The 20,302-nt window shown below is 37.0% G+C and overlaps 1 protein-coding gene across 1 annotated transcript; it reads left to right on the top strand.

The window, feature by feature from the left end:
* Positions 1-4,841: 4,841 nt before the first annotated feature.
* On the top strand, positions 4,842-11,516 carry gtf2a2 (general transcription factor IIA, 2). The gene is made up of 4 exons (XM_066648045.1): positions 4,842-5,126; positions 9,031-9,135; positions 9,503-9,629; positions 11,286-11,516. The coding sequence occupies exons 1-4, from the start codon at positions 5,055-5,057 to the stop codon at positions 11,309-11,311; spliced, it is 330 nt and encodes a 109-aa protein (XP_066504142.1). The 5' UTR covers positions 4,842-5,054; the 3' UTR covers positions 11,312-11,516.
* The last annotated feature ends 8,786 nt before the right edge of the window (positions 11,517-20,302 follow it).

Genomic DNA, 20,302 nt, shown 5'->3' with positions numbered 1-20,302 from the left:
TTATAGCAGCACTGACCTATTTTAAACATATGGTCTGTTTTTGAAAAATCATAACAAAATTGGGACTAAATAGACTTCTTTAAAACAGATCAACAGCCATATAGTAAGCCACGAATACAAATACACTTCTTAAGTTACAGACCTTTAAGACATTTATTACAGAAACACAAATCTAATAAATCATCCCTTCAAATAATTGCACTGTAAATCCCCAAACATCAGTCTGTCTAACTCCTATGATGTACTTATACCAAGAATAACAAACATTGTTTAATTAGCTCTCAGATTTAGCAGATCCAATCATCAAGTTCTTTGTTGTCTTAATGAAGAATCTATGAAATGCTTTGGCCACAATTGCATAAGGATCAAACACCACAGCACCATTCTTGCTCTGTCTAAACAGCCCTGTTCAAAATGATTGTTTTCACCAACTGTTTCTGTAAATGAGAATGAGTCACAGCTCAGTTCAGCGTGAGAGACCAGGAGTGAAGAGGAAGGAGCAGAAGCTCTGGTTTTTAGCCATTTCACTCTGTTCTTTTATTTCACTGTTCTTGTTTTCAGCACACATATTTCTCGGCACTTATTGTTTAGCCTTGCCTTTGCCCTCTAAATAATAGCAGGTCTGTCAGTGTGACTGGAGAGCCCACAAAAAACTGACTGCGTTATTCCATATGGCGTCCTCTTTAATGCAATACTAGGGAGTAATTATTACATTAAAAGTACAACTTCATGCCCTGTGAAGGACTGGTGCCCCCTGCAAGGTGTGTTCAGTGACTCCAGGTGGGCTCTAGACCCACCTCGATCCTAAACTGGATAAGTTAGCACTGCAGAAACTGCACTGTGCATCTTTTGGAGGAGCATAAGCACAACTCGAAATGGTTCTGGCAGCAATGCTTTCAAGACATAAGGGAGGTTATTGTTTACCAGATAACAATGATGAATGTGATTCCTTAAAATGGTTTGGGTGGAGATTTTCAAATGCAGCACCTTAAATAAGTAAAGCTCTACCTAGACCCTTTTATTTTGCCTGCTCTGTCTGACAGATGAATTCGGAATTAATAAATGTTCAATATACTGTAAACTTAACTCTGTACCAAAAATGTCAGTATTTTGTTTTGCTCAGTGGTGGAAAAAGTACACAAACTATGTACTTGAGTCAAAGTACAGATACTCAAGGTAAAATATTACCTTGTATTATATTAATATTTATATATATATATAATTATATATAATATACCTTAATATTACTGTAGGGGATTGTTTTATAAAGAGTGGGAGACTGTTCCAAAGTCTTGGAGCGGCTGCAGCAAAAGCCTGATCTCCTTTGAACTTCAACCGAGAGCAAGGGGTGTCTAAAAGCAATTTGTCAGAGGAACGTAGGGCACGTGAGGTAGATCGAAAGCAAAGAAGATACGAAATATATTTCGGAGCCAGGCCATGGAGAACTTTGAAAACAAACAGTAAGGTTTTAAATTCAACTCTGTATTTCACTGGTAGCCAGTGCAACGATTTCAACACAGGGGTAATTCTCTCCCTTTTCTTAGTACCGGTCAAAAGCCTTGCAGCTGCATTTTGGACCAGTTGCAATCGTGACAGGCTCGATTGAGATATACCCAGGTACAGAGAATTACAATAATCGATACGGGAGGAGATAAAAGCATGTATAACTGTTTCCAGGTCTTTAAAAGAGAGTATTCTCTTAAGTTTAGCTATATGACGGAGTTGAAAGAAACTACCTCTCACAACAGTGCTTATTTGTTTTTCAAATGTAAGATCGGTGTCAATGATGAAACCAAGGTTTTTTACTTGGCTGTGTACATTAGATGACAGACGCCCCAGTTCATTGGCCATGGTGGGGGTCAAGTGGGAATTTCCGAAAATGATCACATCTGTCTTGTCTTGGTTCAGTTTGAGAAAGTTTTTAGACATCCAGCACTCCACGCCCCTAAAACAATCCAGCATAAGTTTTAGTGAACAATTCTCTCCTGATTTCAGCGGAAGATAAAGCTGTGTGTCATCGGCATAACAATGATATGAAACATTGTATTTTTGAAAGATTGACCCCAGAGGGAGCATGTACAGGGAAAAGAGGATGGGTCCCAAGATAAAGCCCTGAGGTACACCACAAGTAAGAGATGCAGGAGAGGAAGAGGAAGACTGTCCTATATTAACAGAAAAAGTTCGATTTTCTAAGTAGGAGGCAAACCACTTCAATGCAAGATCCTGGATGCCAGCATCAGACAACAAGCGATCTGACAGGATGGTGTGGTCAACTGTGTCAAAGGCTGTACTTAGGTCCAGGAGAATTAAAACAACACACTTTCCTGAATCAACTGCTAGGAGTATGTCATTTAATACTTTAAGAAGGGCAGACTCGGTACTGTGGTGTGCTCTAAAACCTGACTGAAATGTGTCTAAGATATTATGTTTGTCTAAAAAAGAAGAAAATTGATGAAAAACAACCTTCTCCAAGACTTTTGACAAGAAAGGTAGCTTAGAGATTGGTCTAAAGTTATTGAGGACTGATGGATCTAGGCCAGGCTTTTTAAAAAGAGGCTGAACAACTGCATGTTTAAAACAAGAAGGCACAATACCATTAATGAGACTGCTGTTTATTATGGACAATATACTTGGGCCAACTGAAGACAGCACATCTCTAAGAAGCGGCGTGGGGAAGGCATCCAGGGAGCAAGTGGTTGGTCTCATATGCAGAATTAAATCGGTGAGATCCAACAATGACATGGGCTCAAACTGACTTAGGAATGCAGAACGCATAGGTAGAACAGAGGAGCCAGGTGCTGGAGAAAAGTTAAGTGTCCGTAAACAGTCGGTTTTGGAAATGAAAAACCTCGTAAATTTATCATTAAAGTATTGAAAGTAAAAGTGCCATGACATATTATGGCTCTAATGTCCTATTATCATTTTTGTAACAAGACTTATGCTTAACACGTTGATGAGCAGACCACAATGACTGTGATTGGTCTACAACGAACATGGTTCAAGTTGCTCAAATCAAGAAGTCCAGAAATATTAACTCCTCTACACTACACTCAATAAATAGTGCACTTTAAACATTCGGAAAACTAATACAACTACACCACTATATTGAGGACTACATAGGGTTGAAGAAGATGTTTGAAATACAGCCTTAGTGGTTTAGCGGTGTAATTGCAGAGCAACCCAGATGCCAACGCACAAATATAAACGTTCATAGTCGCATAGGACACTGGCTACAGCATAGGTTCCACATTGAGTCAATGCAGAAGCATAAACTGTGTTCTCTGAACCAGAACAATTTTTTTACTCTTTTAGGCACACTCGGTACGATTTGATTTTTGACAGATCTTTATACCATGTATATAAATGAATAGTAATTACTGATGACTCAGATACAGCCAAATACTAAGCGGTACAAATCATTTTGTTAATTCATTCTAGGAACTGAAAGTGATTACTTACTGTTTGGGTTACTGTAACCCAATTTCGTTGTATAAGTAAAATGTACAATGACAGTTTCATTCATTCATCATTCAAATTCGCACAACAGTTGATACAAAAAATCTGCCTTTGGTATTATTGGTTTTAGATGGAGGATCATTTTCACTTGTTTTAACATGGTGACTGTGTTTGTTCATCTCCTAGCAACGGTGTCGCTGTGTGTTGCACAGAAAGCTGTGTGGAGCCATTATGGTTCAGACACGTTACATATAAACCAAAAGGAACTTCTGATTTTAGAATGGAGTAGAGTAAAAAGTAATATATTTGACTTTGAAATGTAGTGGAGTTAAAGTAAATAGTCGCCCAAAATGCAAAAACTTCAGTAAAGTACAGATACAAAAAAAGTACTTAATTACAGTAACTAATTACATTTACATCATTACTGTCCAACACTGGTTTTGCTTAAATGGAGGATAATGTAATTTGTGAATGCTCTGTTGCCTCTGCACTTTAACAAATTATGTCGCCCTTCAACAAAGTATAAAAATTATCTAAATATACACTAACACAAGAAAGTTGTATTGTACATTTATTCTTCCAGAGACGTATATGGCAGACAGGGCAGGCAAACATTAGGGTCTAGATGGAACTGGACGGGCAGTATTTAATCACATTCATCCCTGCCGGTTGGCTGGTAACCAATTATGTTCCTTCTGCCTCTAAGGAACATTTTGAAAAGTGAATTTGCACACATGCTAGGAAACTGCATCCTCTGCCTAGCTTCTTCCATCCCCTTGATTTCACTGCGATGCTGTAAAAGTGAACTACACTCTTCTTGTTTCCACCGCATGGGTCTGGCTCTACATGACTCGACACAGCTCAGCTCGGCACGGCACACTTAAAGCTTTTCGCTTTTCCATTAGCAGGGCTCCTCGTGAAATGGAGCCGGTGAAGTCGCAAAACCCTGTCTCTAATAGGAATTGCTTGCTTTGATAACCACAACAATGGCGGTGGTAACGTTAGGTCCTGTTTACTCATTGTGTATTAGCTTGTTGTTTTAGTTTTTTGGACTAAACATGGCTCTGCACCCCAGTTCTCACAGATCAGTTTTACTTGTAGCATGTTCGGCTTTCACTGGAAATTTTGTTTGCCATCGGCCCAAGGAGCATATAAACCTCTTCAAAACACCTTGAGGTAAAATTACAAGCTGCCGCTGTGTCCAATAAAAATAAATGTGAACGCTGCTGTAACTTTAGAAATTTTACAAGCAGCGAATTTGTGCTGGATTTAAAAGAGCTCTTCATTTCACGGGGAATTACATAGCTCTGGCCAATCAGCACTCTGCAGGGTTTACACGTCACCATTTAGTACCTACTCGGCACAGTTGGAACCCTAAGTGAGCTGGGGCTATTTTTTTTTACCTAGTTATCCTTTTAACTTTTAACTCCTCCTACCACTCGGGGGCTCCGTACCCAACTGCTGCTGTGTATGTTTTTGTCTTTGTCGCTCTCCGTACTGAGCCGCTCTCAGAGCTAGAGGAAGTACTCGTTCAATACAAAGCGTCTGCGGCCGCAGTCTGTTCCTTATAATTCTTCGACTTCACTGTGAAATACGCCATGGCTTATCAGCTCTATCGAAACACGACGCTTGGAAACAGCCTCCAGGAGAGTCTCGACGAGCTCATCCAGGTAAAAATAACAGGACGCCAGTTTGCGCCGGTTAAACACGGACAGCCGCTAGCTTCCAGGCTAAAACTGCGGCCAAAGTATAACACTGTGGATCTTCTCATTTATCCTCGTTTCATCGCTTCCTCCTTTATTCTCTGCAACGACGTTTACCTCCTTCAGTTGTTTTCATTAAAGCGGCGGCGGTTTTCTCTCATTTGCACGAATGCATAATTTTAACTTAATGACTTCTCATTTGTTCTCACAAACATGTCCAAACATGATCTCAGTCTAAAGTAAACGAGGGAAAGTGGGGCCACAGATAAAAAGAAAAATCTAATTTACACGCAGTTTAAAGAAAGCAAGGGCAAACAGTAAGTCAGCTGTAGTAAAACCATGGCCCACGTAAAGTTATCCTACGATGTAAAGAAAATTAATTTTAAATAGTGGGAACGAAAAACGTACTAGCAGCTGTTGAGCCACTGGAATAAGGAGAGAGAGAGAAATGTGGCGTGAAAAGGCTTTAAAAAAAAAAATAAATGTTTTTCCTTTGATTTGTTTTTTATGAAGAAATACATGTTGGTGACAAAAAATAGGCCTTGGTTTTTAGATTTTAACCCTAACAGCTCAGTTGATATTAAAATGAGGTTGATTGATATACATTTAAAATATTTATATGTTTCTATATTAATATTATATTTTTGCGACTTCAGTTGGAGTTTGCAAGAAGTAATTTGTGCTCTATTGTATTTTAATGGAAAGTATTCTAAAACATCAGAAATCATATTAAACCAGTGACAGCTAGATCAGTCCAGTCTTAAGAAAAGATAAACCTAACCATTATTACTACCTGGAGAAGTTCAACAGTTTACTTCAGACGTTTAAATTGATACATAATACTATGTGGTCATGCTGTTTAAAAATGCATAGAGAGCAGCATTTTGTAATCTGGTCATGGCCCAATACTTTGGGCCAAACTTTGAGGGAGAATTGTCACAGTTGAAGAACATTTCTCAAAACAAGATTGTAAATAACTATGGTCTGTCACTATCATAAATAATATTGTGAAAGGCTCTCTCTCCAGGTAATGCAAAGCTGGAAATCACAGTTGATTATGAACTCCAAGCCATTATACATTACTGCATAATAACTGTCATGATATTTTAATTATTATAGACATGGGCTCAGGAGAACTTCAGAAAACGGTTTAATTCATAACACAGTTTCCACTCAGTCAAGAATTGCAGTCTATTAGGTAGAAAGCCATACATCCATTCTCTGCAGAAGTTTCACACAGTTCTTTGTTTCCAAGCTCAGCTCAGAGAAGCCAAAAGACAAATGTGTGCTGTGGTGTGGTCAAATGAATCCACAATCCAGCTTTTTGTTTCTTTAACCGAAATAGACATGGAGTTCTTTTTTTTTTTTAATTTTTTTTTTTAATTTTTTTTTTTTTTGCCAAAGATGATATGGACAATCCAGACTGTTATTAGAAAAGGGCAAAGGCAAACTTCTCTCTAAAAGTGGAGGAGACATTAGTGCCCACAGCATGGGTGGTTATGAAGGTATGTGCAGAATGAAGCCTAGCATTTATGAGACCACGTTATCATATAATCCAATATGTCAGAGAGACGTATCGTCGTTGTCCAATTAAAAACATGCATCTCCCAAAATAGTAACGCTACAGGGGGGAAAAAAGACTTTAAGGACAGCTGCTGTGTTCAAATGACATAGTAAATTAAAAATCGTCAAAAGTGCAGATACATGTTTTTAATTGGACAGCAACGATATGCTGTTATTGAGATGATGAATTATCCTGGGAAGTCCAAAGATATTTTGGTTAGACAATGCCAGGCCTTGTTCTGTTCTGCACATACAAATACAGCGGGGCATTGTAGACACAATGTTTGACTGGCCTGTCTGCAGTACAGATGTGTCTCCTGTGGTGCATCATGAAGATAAGAATCACACAATGCTTACCAGAGGAACAGTGATAGCAGCTAGTCTCGTATTATACAAGAATGGGCAAAAACTCCTCTTGCGGAACTTGTAAAAATTGTATCTTTATTGCCCAAATTATTTAAAGAGTGTAATTAAAGGGAAAGGTCATTATAACACTTTATACATGCCTCTGCCCTAGTCTTTTTGAGTGTATTGCAGGCATACAAATCAATATATTTTCAAATGGAAATTGGGTTGTTCAGCCAAAATATTGGAAATCCTTTCACAAATAACTCCTTTTTTTTCAACACAATAAATCCCAACTTTTGAGCTAACATTAACTTTACATTTTAAACATTCACATTTAGATACAGATTCCTTTTTTGTGTGTTTAGTTTAATTATGTAACTTCAGTTTAATGAGCAAGCACCTGCAGATTTTGAGCTTTATCATTTTTATTTTAAACCAAAAGCATCCAAAAAGAGTATTTTATACCATTTTTGCGTAGCTGCTCATTATTTTACGCTTGCAAAAATAATTTTGAAATTTTATTTCCTCTAACCACCTCTGAAAATCAGAGTAATCCATCAGTGTTTTGGTGATATTTCTTCAGCCTATGAAGTTTTAGCCAAATATAAATTGTCATACACTTAATTGTGTTTAAAGGTGCAGTGTGCAGCTGACTACAAATTGTCGTAAAGGTAACTGTGATTAAAAGAGAAGTGTGTAAAATTAAGTGGCATGTAACTGTGAAGTTGCAGATTGCAGCCAACTGAAAGCCACTCCTTCAGTCATCCATTTGCAATTGTTAAGTAAAAGCTACAGTGGCCATTATTTCCTTGATCTGATTTTATTTTGCAGCTGATTTATTCAGATTATTTTCTTTGTTTTCTCATGCTAAATAAACGTGATCCTAAATTTGTCAAAATTTGAGTTTAAATATTTACCCAGCATAGATGCTGTGCCAAATTTCAGCTTCCTCCAGAGACTTTAATAGAAATGTAGAGTTGTTTCCTGTTTTTATTACTCACTGCAGATGTTAAAATTCATTATGCTACATATGTAAAATATCAAAATATATTGTGTAGCAAAATAAATGTACTATGAACAAAATCTTTAACTACATTTTATTTTATTCTTTATTCTTCTAGTTGTGTACATGGCTTTACACTTGTCAGTCCATAACAGAATGGTAAGATGCTGGGGGGGAACCCTAAAGATTTGAGTTTTCCTTTCCCCAACACTGCAGAGGTTACCATGTAGAACCTTGAACCCAGAAAATAACCAGTGTCATTTAAGATGGAACAGGGAATTCAAGAAAGAATCAAACATACAAAGCATCCAGCTGACTGCACCGAAAGCTTTGTAATTAACATTTTCAGAGCCATATTTTAGGTTCCGTTCCTGAAACAGCAGTGAAATTCTGTACTGCATCTGTACTTTTGCTTGTTATTCACAGTCTATATGGTGATAACAAGCATATAAATGAATGTCAGAAAACAACAGGTTTAAAAATGAAGCTCCGTTACTACTCTTTGAATCTTTACTGTTTGAATCTTTGAAACATAATTTCAGTAAAAACTTGCACACAGCAATTATGGAAAAACTGTTTAAGGGTCTAACTCCACAATACAGTACATGTTCAGTCTTTTTGAGAGTTGTCAGCAATTATTTGCTAATATTCAAAATGTGTTTAGAAGAAAATATTTGATTTTCCTTTGTGTGGATGTTAAGGACTCTAATTTGAGGTGAGTGACACCTTTGATTAACATTGTTGCATCAGAATTAGAAAGCAAATACTGTTAAAATGACTAGGGATTAGTCAGCAAAAATAATCTTGTTCAGTATTATTGGACAGATTTTATAATAATCACAACAGGTCTAGATGGGATTCATCCTCTGGAATGGGCTGTCAATGTTCAGAAAACATCTTTGGTATTTCCCCATTGCTTAAGACTCTAATTATTACTTTTATTTTGTTGTTCTACAGACTCAACAGATTACCCCACAGTTGGCCCTACAAGTACTTCTACAGTTCGACAAAGCCATTAATAATGCCTTGGCAAACCGTGTTCGCAACAGAGTCAACTTTAAGGTGAGTATGATGTGCTCTATCATATTAACTTTTAACACACTCTTTGTTAATATAATAGAGGTCAAATGTCAAATCAGATTTGTCCACATTGCAAGTTAAAAGCTACCAGATCTTATTTGTGTGGACAAACTGTAATTACATTATCTGGCATAGCCAGAATGTGCACTAAGGGTTTGACCGAACTTCCTCTGAGTTTTGCAAAAAAACAGAAATATGATCTGAGTGGTGAAACTGAGTTAGAGATTAGATTTGAATCAGATTTGTACAACATACAAAACCTGTCCAAAAATCATATTTGAGCTGCCTGTCTGATTAAGCCCTAAGTCACCTGTGTCAGTGGTGATCATTATTTCTCTGTGATTTGCAGGGATCGCTAAACACCTACAGATTCTGTGACAACGTGTGGACGTTTGTTTTAAATGATGTGGAGTTCCGGGAAGTCACAGACCTGGTGAAGGTGGATAAAGTGAAGATTGTAGCCTGTGATGGAAAAAGTAAGATGGTCGAAATTCGCCATCATGTCATTTTTGTAATTCATTGTTTTCCTTCAGTTTCCAACATACCACTACACTTAATGCATTCTAACATATTTAACATTTATTTAACATATTTAACATTTATCACGTTACCATGAAATCCCATACCATTTTCCAGATTGATTTCTTTTATTTAAGATTTTATTTGGACCGGAGACTTTTGAATAATATTGAAGCTGCAATCAAAATCTTGCCTACAAGCGGTTGTTGTTTTATCAGCATGGTATAAACACTAATCAGTAGTAATATATTATAGTAAAAATTACATCTTGTTTCTACATTCATTGTCCAGTTTTATTTACCATAAAGGTAGAGAAGACTGTAGCCTGTCTGTTACTCTGTATACTTTTTAGCCTCCTTTCACCTTGTTCTTCAGTGGTCAGGACCCCCACAGGTCTGGAGGCATGTTCTTTGTGTTGAACAGGTACGCGTGGATCAGACACAGCAGTGATTCTGGAGTTTTTCTATACTTTGCCCACTTACTTTCCATTCTACTAGACACACATGCCTTGTTGGTCCACCATGGTGATGTCGGAAATTAGAGACAGTAGCTAATCTGTTGCTATGTATTTGTGTTGGTCATCCTTAAGTCACTTGTCAGTGGTCAAAGGACATAGAACACAGGACTCTGTTGGCTGGTTATTTTTGATTGGTGGATTATCCCAACTACAGAAGCGACACTAAGGTTTTTCATAATTTCAGCTTCATAGGTCTTATAGGACCACCACAAAACATGTATGATTTGGGTAATGGATCATTCTTAGTATTGCAGTGACAGTGATGTGTTAGTGTGTTGTGCTGGTATGAGTGGATCAGAAACAGCAGTGCTGCTGGAGTTCTTAAAACCATTTTGTACTGCTGGATTGAGAATTGTCCACCAACAAAAAACGAAAAAAATATCCAGCCCACAGCGTTCTGTGGGCAGCATCCTGTGTTCATTGATGAAGGATGAGGTAATGACCAACAAACTGCAGAAACAGATGAGCTACTCTCTCTGACCTTTACATCTACAAGGTGGACCCACGAGGTAGGTATGTCTAAGAGAAGAGACAATGAGTGGACACAGTGTTTGATCCAATTGTGTCAATGCAACACATACTAACAGCAACAGGTCTGTGTTATGCAGCGCTGAACAGAGTGAGCGTTTAAAATATTGGTGATGTTCATTGTAAAAACAATGAGCTATATTGATGGCATGTCCATGTATTGTAAAATAAGTCACTAATGTAATTATTGTGACAGGTCTAAAATTTAAGAGGTAAATATTATGGTAGCCCCTATATACTTTTATTTGTATTATCTCAGCTGTTCAAAAACAAGTTCACAAACATTCCTGTGTGTTGTGGCTTGAGTCATTCTTCCAATTGAGTATTTTGGCTGTTATGAATCCATAGCCACTGTGCTCTTGTACATCATCCAAGCCTACTTCGTAGAAACCTAGTAGAATCTTGGGAGGAGATGATGTAGCATATTTTTGTGTTTTGCAGTTCTCTAACATGCTGGGGTGTTTTCTATTTTGGGTTGTGGTGTATATATGATATGGTGTTTTAGTTTAGTGGTGCATTATGAGATTAAGCCTGGCTCAGTTTTAAATGCCATTACATTCTGTTGCAGACACCGGCTCTAATGCAGCAGAGTGAGAAGGAGAGCAAACAGATGGCAGGGGAGGAAAATTGAAGCAGAGTGCCATGCTGACTGAGGAAGACATGGGATGACTGCCGGTCACGCAGAGAGGACTGTGTACATATTATTTATTACAGGCGACAGCTCTCCGTCCTTCATGTAATAACGCCGAACTCAGCGCAACTCTGAGAAGATGAGGCCTTGGACGTGACCTTTTTTTATGGATCATATATATATATATATATATATATATATATATATATATATATATATATATATATATATATATATATAATTTTTGTAGAACCTTTTTGTTTTGTTTTTCTTTTCTGTTTATGACAATTTAGCTTAAATCATTTAATAAACTTGTTTTAAAAGATCCATTGTACTGTAAATTCACTTAAGTGAAAAATCTGGATTAGAATTAACGTGGCTGCTAGTAAACCCTCGTGCCTCACGTGCAGACACCGGCTTTTCAATGTGCGTCAGTCTGACATGCCGTAAAGCTCTCTGAACAACTGAGGGCACTTGTATCATTTATTATGGGTATAAGTAATGAAAAACAGATTTCTGCTGGCTTTACCTGTAGATACATTTTCATAAATGATTCCTGTGTAATTCTTTGAGAAGAACATGCTCCAATACATATTATTGTAGTCTGTTTGATTTACATTGAACATATTTGTTAGATTACATTGATTTGGTGGCAGTGATATGTCTATGTGAAGTTAATCACCATTTTAAAGTGGTCCATGCCTTTATAATAACTCCTTAGGAAAATACATGTTCGTTACACAGGCCTCGAGTCCCCAAAGAAGTAGTAAATATCTGTTATTACACTGTAATTTCCCACACTCCAACATCAGCTGACTTCAAACGTGATCTGCTTGGGTAATCCCATGCATTTCTTTCTGTTAATGCAGCACAAGTCACAGCCTGACTCTCTCTGCTATTATTAAGCATTAAAGCCATTTTGGGTTTGACTTTTACCAAAGTAGATTTACCTTCAATCACCATTTATTAAATCTCCGGCATTAAAGAGCATCATTCATAGGAGTGACTCCATTAAGCCTGATTACACACACACATGCATTGGGAAGGGGTCTGTGTCAGCATCATACTGTTTACAGCTTTATCTCTGCATCTCAATCTTTGCCTCTTCAATTTTGCTGTGCTCAAGGGTGCATAAGGGGTTTGTGTTCATTACTCTTTACTATGATTTCTTTGCTGGAATAGTATCCGTTTTTCTGACTGTATGGTCTTGCGATGCTTTAGTTTTATCGAAGTTGTTTGTAGACCATCACAGACATCTGGATCCACCTATGAGGAGAGGTCAATGGCCTGTTAGCCATGGAGAACAAGAACTTTGGCGGGAAGAAAGGCAAAGAGGGCTCCTTTAAGCGCTCCTCTATCAAACGCACAACATCTGGTTCTCAAAAGGTAAGGATAATTATTATGTAATGCTGCCATCAAAACAACCTTCTCCTTAGTGGATTCCTTGGATAAAGATTCTCTTATTTCACAAAGCAGCATTTAAGGTTTTGTTTATATGACTTATGTTTTAATGAGAATATTAGAGAAATTATATAAAAATGTATAATCCAATATGCCAGTTCCGAACAGAATGGTTGGGTACAACCAGTTATTGCATGCTTAACTGTAAAGATGTGTGTATATGTATGTCGTTTATGGCATGTATAATGTAACAAGATTTAGTTTGAACTAAGGTTAGCAAATGCTGAATTAAAATATGGCAGTTAAAAAATAGGGGAAAAATATATAATAATAATAAATAAAAGAATGGCAATGTCAGCCACCTCTTACTGTGCTATTTATGTTTACATACTCTTTTTAACTGTGCTTATTTATTTATTAAAAAAACTTCTTTCATTGACACATGCAGTTGCTCAGTGTTCTAGGAGGACTGACCCAAGATGTACACGAAAAAATAAGGCATAGTTTATCACATAAATGGCATATTGACTTTAGCACCTGGTTATAAGCGATGTTATCGTATTAGTGCAGAGTTTCCCAATACAAGTCCCCAGTTGGGGAAACCCCTGATGTTGATGAGTTGTGCCTAATGCCTGTAACAAACTGTTGTTGATGCTGTTGCTCAGACGGATTAATAATTGTGTTCATCTACAGACTTTTACAACAAATTCAAATGTATAAATCCATTCTAGTACCTTAACGTGCATTTAGGATTCTCTTAAAACAAATTCTCTTCATGCAACTGTGTTATATAGATGCACATGGACTGGGATAATTCTTGCATTACTTGGCACCAACACCCCACTAATATTGGTTATCAGCAGTGGTCTTAAGGTTGTCTTTTTGGTGTAGCTCATAAATTGTGTAGGAACACTTATTGGTTGTTATTCTAACTAATACATCAATATTTACCAAAGGCTTACGTGATAAAATGGATAATACGTTTAGCATAAAGTGGTTATTCATTATTTACATTGTACTGGCAACTAATATCCAAACCATCAGTGTTGGAGCAAGAACTTGTATCTCCGTTCATGTCTCTTTGTTTATGATCAGAACCCCTTTATATGGCCAAGGCTGTGCTACACACAGCAAATTAGTCTTGATAAATGCATACGTATACCTACGACATTTAAGACAAGAACACAGGCTATTTACGTTATTATGGAAGAAAGGTACGGATTAAATGAGAGTGAATAAAAAATAAATAAAATATAAATAAACAAATAGAATAAAATCAGACAGAGCAGGAATATGTGATTCAGGTGAAAGAAGCTGAAGGAAACGAATGACTAGCGTGCTGTGTCTGTCTAAACGCCATAAAATAAAACATTTACAGTATATTAAAGAGTGTTATCTAAATATGAGAGTTAAGAAGGGTTTTTTCTTTCTTCTGTTACTGTTTTGGACCTGCGTGTTTATCATTGGACAGTGAATCATAACAGAATAAGACAGCTGCTGATCAGTGTTATTAAGGAATTTCCACACATTAGGGTTGATTAGAGAAAAAAAGAATGTTCTTAAAGGAGAGCAAGGTTCAACTCTGTTATGTGTGCATTGTCTCTATATAAGGTAGAAGATAATACCTTATATAGAAAAAAAGTTGAATATATCCATCACAAACCAGAACTCACCCACACATACACACACACACTAGAGAGAGAGAGAGAGAGAGAGAGAGAAAATGTGTATTTCATTGTTGTTCTTTAATCTCTGGTAATGGCTCTGTATAGAGCAGCTGCCTACAGAGCTTAGTGCCGCATTCATTCTAATACAAATACTAATACTCACTCTCATGTGATTAATGCAAGGCCAGAACTATAGATAGAACTATTACTGACCACAAGTCTCTCGTAATTTCACATCAGCTTTGTGAAAGTACCCTTAAAAAAGAAGCGTAGACAAATGGGTAAAAATTGCATAATGGATGCTGAGGCCTACTATATTGTGGCAGGTTTTGACACTGATATGTTTACTTAATGTTCTTTTTCAGTTCTCAGATTCATTTACTTCTAAAAGTACATTTAAAAACAAAGATTAGATGAAAACATGGAAGTTGCATAACTGCCCCCCCACCTCACACACACACACACACACACACACACATGCTGAGTGCCCTTTTCAGGGTTTGTTGTTGTTTGTTTTTTGGTTTGCTTCTCATCATCTCATATTTCACTTTAGAAAAAAATAACAGCCTATCACATAGAAAGGATCAGGCAGTAACAGGATTGAAAATTTAAAACACAAAGATAGGTAACTCAAAACCATTACAATTGTACATAAAATCAGATTATATTAGATAAATCAGAAAATCTGATTATAGGTTCATAAAATACAGTGATTAAATGTTGGATTACAAATAAAGCCCAGTGATTCCGGGTTGAAATATGAGGCACATGAGAAAAGGTAGAACTTAAGGGCAATAAACTGGCTGCAAGAATGGCCACAAGCAGCAAAGCAATCTCTGTCTGCCATAGTCTTAATGAAATGTTATGAAATATGTTTCATGAAACAATACAAAATCAAATACATTACTGCAATTATGCACTTCCACAATTATTTAGATTGTTATTGTATAATCAGGTGAGCTCTAATCTGCTGTGTATTTTTAACATAATCCTGACCATATATAATCATATGGCATCTCAAGAGATGACCTAATCCTAGCATATAAATTTTGGTAACACATTGCAATACCGTTGCATAGTAAATAAATAACACTTCAGGAGCTAAGCAGGACCTGATGAATAGTGCTGCATTAACACAGAAATCACGACTACTAAGTACCAAGGAATATTAAATATTTACTTGGTAGTGAACCATTGATTATGATATTTCACTATTAACTAAACAATAAATGCTGAGTCTTACATATATCCTGTGCTATGTCTGAAAGTGTGCCCCCACCACATAGTGCACTATTTTGGTACCCATAATGCACTGTGCTGTCTGTAAACCCACACGAGGCAGTGTCCTAAACTGTTCACTACCTGAATTCAGTTCCTTCAGTTCCAGTGTGCTCTATAGTAAGTAATATAGGGAATAGTGGATTGGGAGCCATTTTGGACATGAGGCTAGAACTTACTAACTACAAAAGTGGATTTCCCTGAAGGAAAAGATAAACAAATTTGAGAGAGAGAAAGAGAGAGAGAGCTGGTTCAAGCAGGTTCAAACCAATTTAAACGTGATGATGACGATGGTGTCACAGTGGCTCATTGTAAGTCTATGGGGAAAATGTGACCAATTGCTCACAGAAATGTAGGGTTCACTGTTTGTTGTGTCCTACATCACTGTTAGTTTTTTATTAGATCAGGATTTAGGTGTGACTGTGTTCTGCACAGTGGTGCAGCAGGTAGTTTTGCTGTCACACAGCTCCAGGATCCTGGGGTTGTGGGTTCAAGTCCCGCTCTGAGTGTCTCCGTGTGACTGTCTGTGAGGAGTTTTGTGTGTTCTCTCCATGTCCGCATGTGTGTCTTCCGGGTGCTTCAGTTTCTTCCCTCAGTAAAAAACACGTTTGTAGGTGGATTGGTGACTCAAAAGTGTTTGTAGGTGTGAATGTGTGAGTGTGTATCACCTTGTGAAGGACTGGCACCCCCTCCAGGGTGTGGTCCTGCCTTGCGCCCAGTGATTCCGGGTAGGCTCCAGACCTCTGAACTGGATAAGGGGCATAGACAATGAATGAATGAATGTGTTCTTCTTTGTGGTTAACAGCAACACATAGTAACCGATTACTAATGAAGGAAGTGTTACTGTCTTCTTCCTTATGAGTTAACTGTAATCAGAATCAAGCTTTATGGTTCATGTATGCATGTGCATACAAGAATTGGTTGCAGCTGTTGAGAGATGTAGTGGCAAAAATATGACAGAATGTACATGAAGAAGCACTCACCTATACTTATATTTCAGCATCCTTGGGTATTATTGTTATTATTATTATTATTATTTATTTGTATTATTTGTCCAGACGTGTGATGGAGTATCTAAAGACGTTTCTCTGGAACAGTATTACAATGGGAAATCCAAGATTACTCATTACTAGCAACTGAGGGGTTCACATTTTATTTATAAACACCTTTCAAGAACTCAAAGCACTGACATCATAATTAGTAAGTAATCCAAGAGTCAGTAATTATTGTTTAGTTAATAGTGTAATTCAACTACAAACCAATACTCAAAAGGTTTGCATACATTATATAAATGTTTTTTTTTATTCTTTGGTAGGCTTTATGTCCAAAATTATTTAGACACCACCTCTAATGAGTGATTTTAAATATGTTTAACGTCCACTCATTCCTGGTGTTCAGTTTCTCACTCACTCACTCACTCACACACACACACACACACACACACACACATAAACACACATCTTCTAATGTATAATCTCCATAGAAAAGCACTGACAGATAGACAGGGACACTGGGGCAGCAAATTTTGTGCCACCATGCTCCGTGTTAAGCAATAGCTAGAGAGGCATAAAGCCACCTAGTATTGGGCTGGGGAGACTCTGGACTAACTGAGCTACATGTAATAATTTTGATGAGTTGAAGTGGTGTTTTTTGAACCAGTAACAATCTTCCAACTTTAGTACTTGACCTAAAGTTTATGTGAGTGACTGCATTCAATTTGGTTATAACATCATGTTATAAAATATAACCTGTGTAAATCAGATAATACTTCAAGCTGTTTAAATCACATGAATTCAGTATACTTCCAGATGAAGCTCATAAAGATCTCTGACAAGGAAGATGAGTCCCCATAATGTCTAACGTGTGTAAACAAATTTGGTCCCCAAAGAGAAACCAAGTATAAATACACACACACAGCGAGAGAGAGAGAGAGAGAGAGAGAGAGAGAGTTTTGTCTTCGTGGTGTCCAGGGACATTACATTTGCATATTCTTTTTATGCAGATTTTCCTTGATCTTAAATATTACTACATATATCCACTGATTTAAACCAAGTGGGACCAGCTTTTTGTCCTCACATAGAAGACCAGTCCTCTCAATGTATGTGTTGACATATTTGGTCCACAAACACACACACACTCACGCACCCTACCCCCACCCCCACCCAAGTCTTTCAAACCCCAGACAAATCTTTAAAATCTGGTCATGTGTTTCTGTTTCTGTTTTACTCCTATCCACAAGTATCAGACTAGTAAAAGGTTTTAAAAAGACACTTTCCCCTAAATGTATAAGTAAAAGTACAAAAGTAGCAGCTCACAACTAAAGTGCTGAGTATGCTGGAGTAGTGCAATATAATTTCTTATAATATCCAATATCTATCAGCACAGGAAATTAAGTGTGAACCACTCTGTTCTTTTCTGTTCTACTTATTGATCTTTTAATTTTAATCAAAATGTTAAGCTCCAGAGATGGCTCCAGTGGTTTGAGCCAGAATTAGGAACTAAATATGACCTGAGTAGAAATGTAAATGCTGTACTCAATCAATCATTCGTTCATTCATTCATTTACTGTAACCCTTATTTAATTCAGGGTTCAGTCGCGGTGGGTCCAAAGCCAAACCGGAGCCAGTCCTTCACAGGGACACACGGACACATTCACTCACACACTCACACCTATGGACACTTTTGAGTGGCCAGTGGGAGAACACATCAAACTCAATACAGACAGTCACCCAGAGCGGACTTGAACCCTCAATCCCAGGACCCTGGACCTGTGTGACTGCAAAACTACCTGCTGCACCACTGTGTCTCCCCATCAATAAATCAGTCACAATTTATTTACATAGCACTTTTTACTCACTAATTTACTTGAATATACTGTACACAAGTACATGAGCGGGAGTATAATCATTTAAAAAAATAATTCAGGAAATAATAGTTCCGTCAGTATTCTAGTTAAGTACATGTATTTGAGTAACTAGTTGCTACTGACTTTATACAGAAGTAATGTGGAAACGTACATTACATTTTGAATAAATACAGATAAACGTAATTGTATTTAGAATATAGCTCAGTCTAGTAGAAATATTTTACAATAAATATATTAAGTGCATATATTTACTTCTTATAATAAATGCATGTATTATAAGAAGTTTCATTCAGTGCTTACAACAAAGAAGGCTGTTTTAAACAACAACAATAATATATTAACTGTTACCAAATCATTCCTTCTCAATCTCCTTCAAAATCATGAGTGTTAGACAACTCAGTCCCACCTCTATCCAGAATACTATTGCCTATTGTTTTTGACTATAATTCCCCCCCAAAACCGCTCTCCTCTCACTACAACTGTGGCTCATTGTTTTGTTTTTGGCGAATCTGTTCATTCATTCAGGAGGTTGTGGATAATCTGGAGAGTTAAGCTTTTAATAGGAAGCCTGTGAGGCTAGCGCTAGCTCACGGGACATTTGATAATTAGATTATTAAACAGATTAAGAAACAGGCTGGGGCCCTGCATTGCACTGTGCTCTACATTAACACACTTGATAATGAATATTGGTGTTTAAATGTCTTTTTACTCAGTGATAAAGTACATAATGCTTTAAATAAGTGTAATGGACCAACCTCTTCTGTACATACACAGTACAGTCATGTAGAGATATTTGAAACTCATCCTGCAACAGTGCACATTGTTTTAGAAACTGAGAAATAGAAGCACAGGTGTTCAATGGGGCTGAACAGTTTGGGGAAATTTTCAAATGTGTTTTTTCAGATAATTGGGATTTGTGTGTGTGTGTGTGTGTGAGAGAGAGAGGTTGTGATGTCACAGCAGATGGGTTTTTGGTTTCTGATTGGTGTCATTCACTTACTGGTTCTTCATGATCTGTTTCAGCTGCATTCTTTCCATATTAAAACATAACTGATGATTTAATATAATAAAGCTCATATCTTATTAAGTAAAAAGACCTTAAATCTAGCCCAGATATCTAATATGAATCATATTGTGATTGCGATAAATTATTATAATATTTATCAACCAGGGAATGTGTCCCCTTAAAACAAGTAAGATGCAAAGAAACAAAATACTTTTAAACTTGAAACAGACAAAAAATCTATAAATAAGCTGCTAATAGTTACAAATACAGCAGTCTACAATTTGAAACATTGCATGTGTTGAATAGATTTAACATGATTTTATTTTGTAAAAGATAGTTTTGCAGTGTTTAGACAATTGTCTTTTAATCTAGCATCACTTATAATCTGGACATCCTGCCAGCATTATGTTCTCTAATTCTTTCAGTTTGTGGAGGTTTAATGCCTCCGACATGGTGCTGATTCTGAGTAAAACACATTATTCTCTGTAAGGCAGCACGGGGTACTGGAGTTTATTTCTTTGAATCCTGTCTGAATGGTGTTTCTCATGTAAAGCTCTTGTGGATAGCGAACCTGAGATGTTACAGATGTTAATGGTTCATTTCTGCTGGACATTAGGGAAATCTCAAATCTGGGATTTGTGTGTTATGCAGCTCTAAATGATTCAAAGCCAAGAATCATCAACAGAAGGGCTCTGTGGACAGATGTTGAAATATATACCCCACAAATGAACCTGGA

This window comes from Hoplias malabaricus, chromosome 16 (genome assembly GCF_029633855.1).
Source record: "Hoplias malabaricus isolate fHopMal1 chromosome 16, fHopMal1.hap1, whole genome shotgun sequence".
NCBI lineage: Eukaryota > Metazoa > Chordata > Actinopteri > Characiformes > Erythrinidae > Hoplias > Hoplias malabaricus.
The sequence above is the reverse complement of the archived record's forward strand: the minus strand, read 5'-3'. Positions and strand labels throughout refer to the sequence as shown.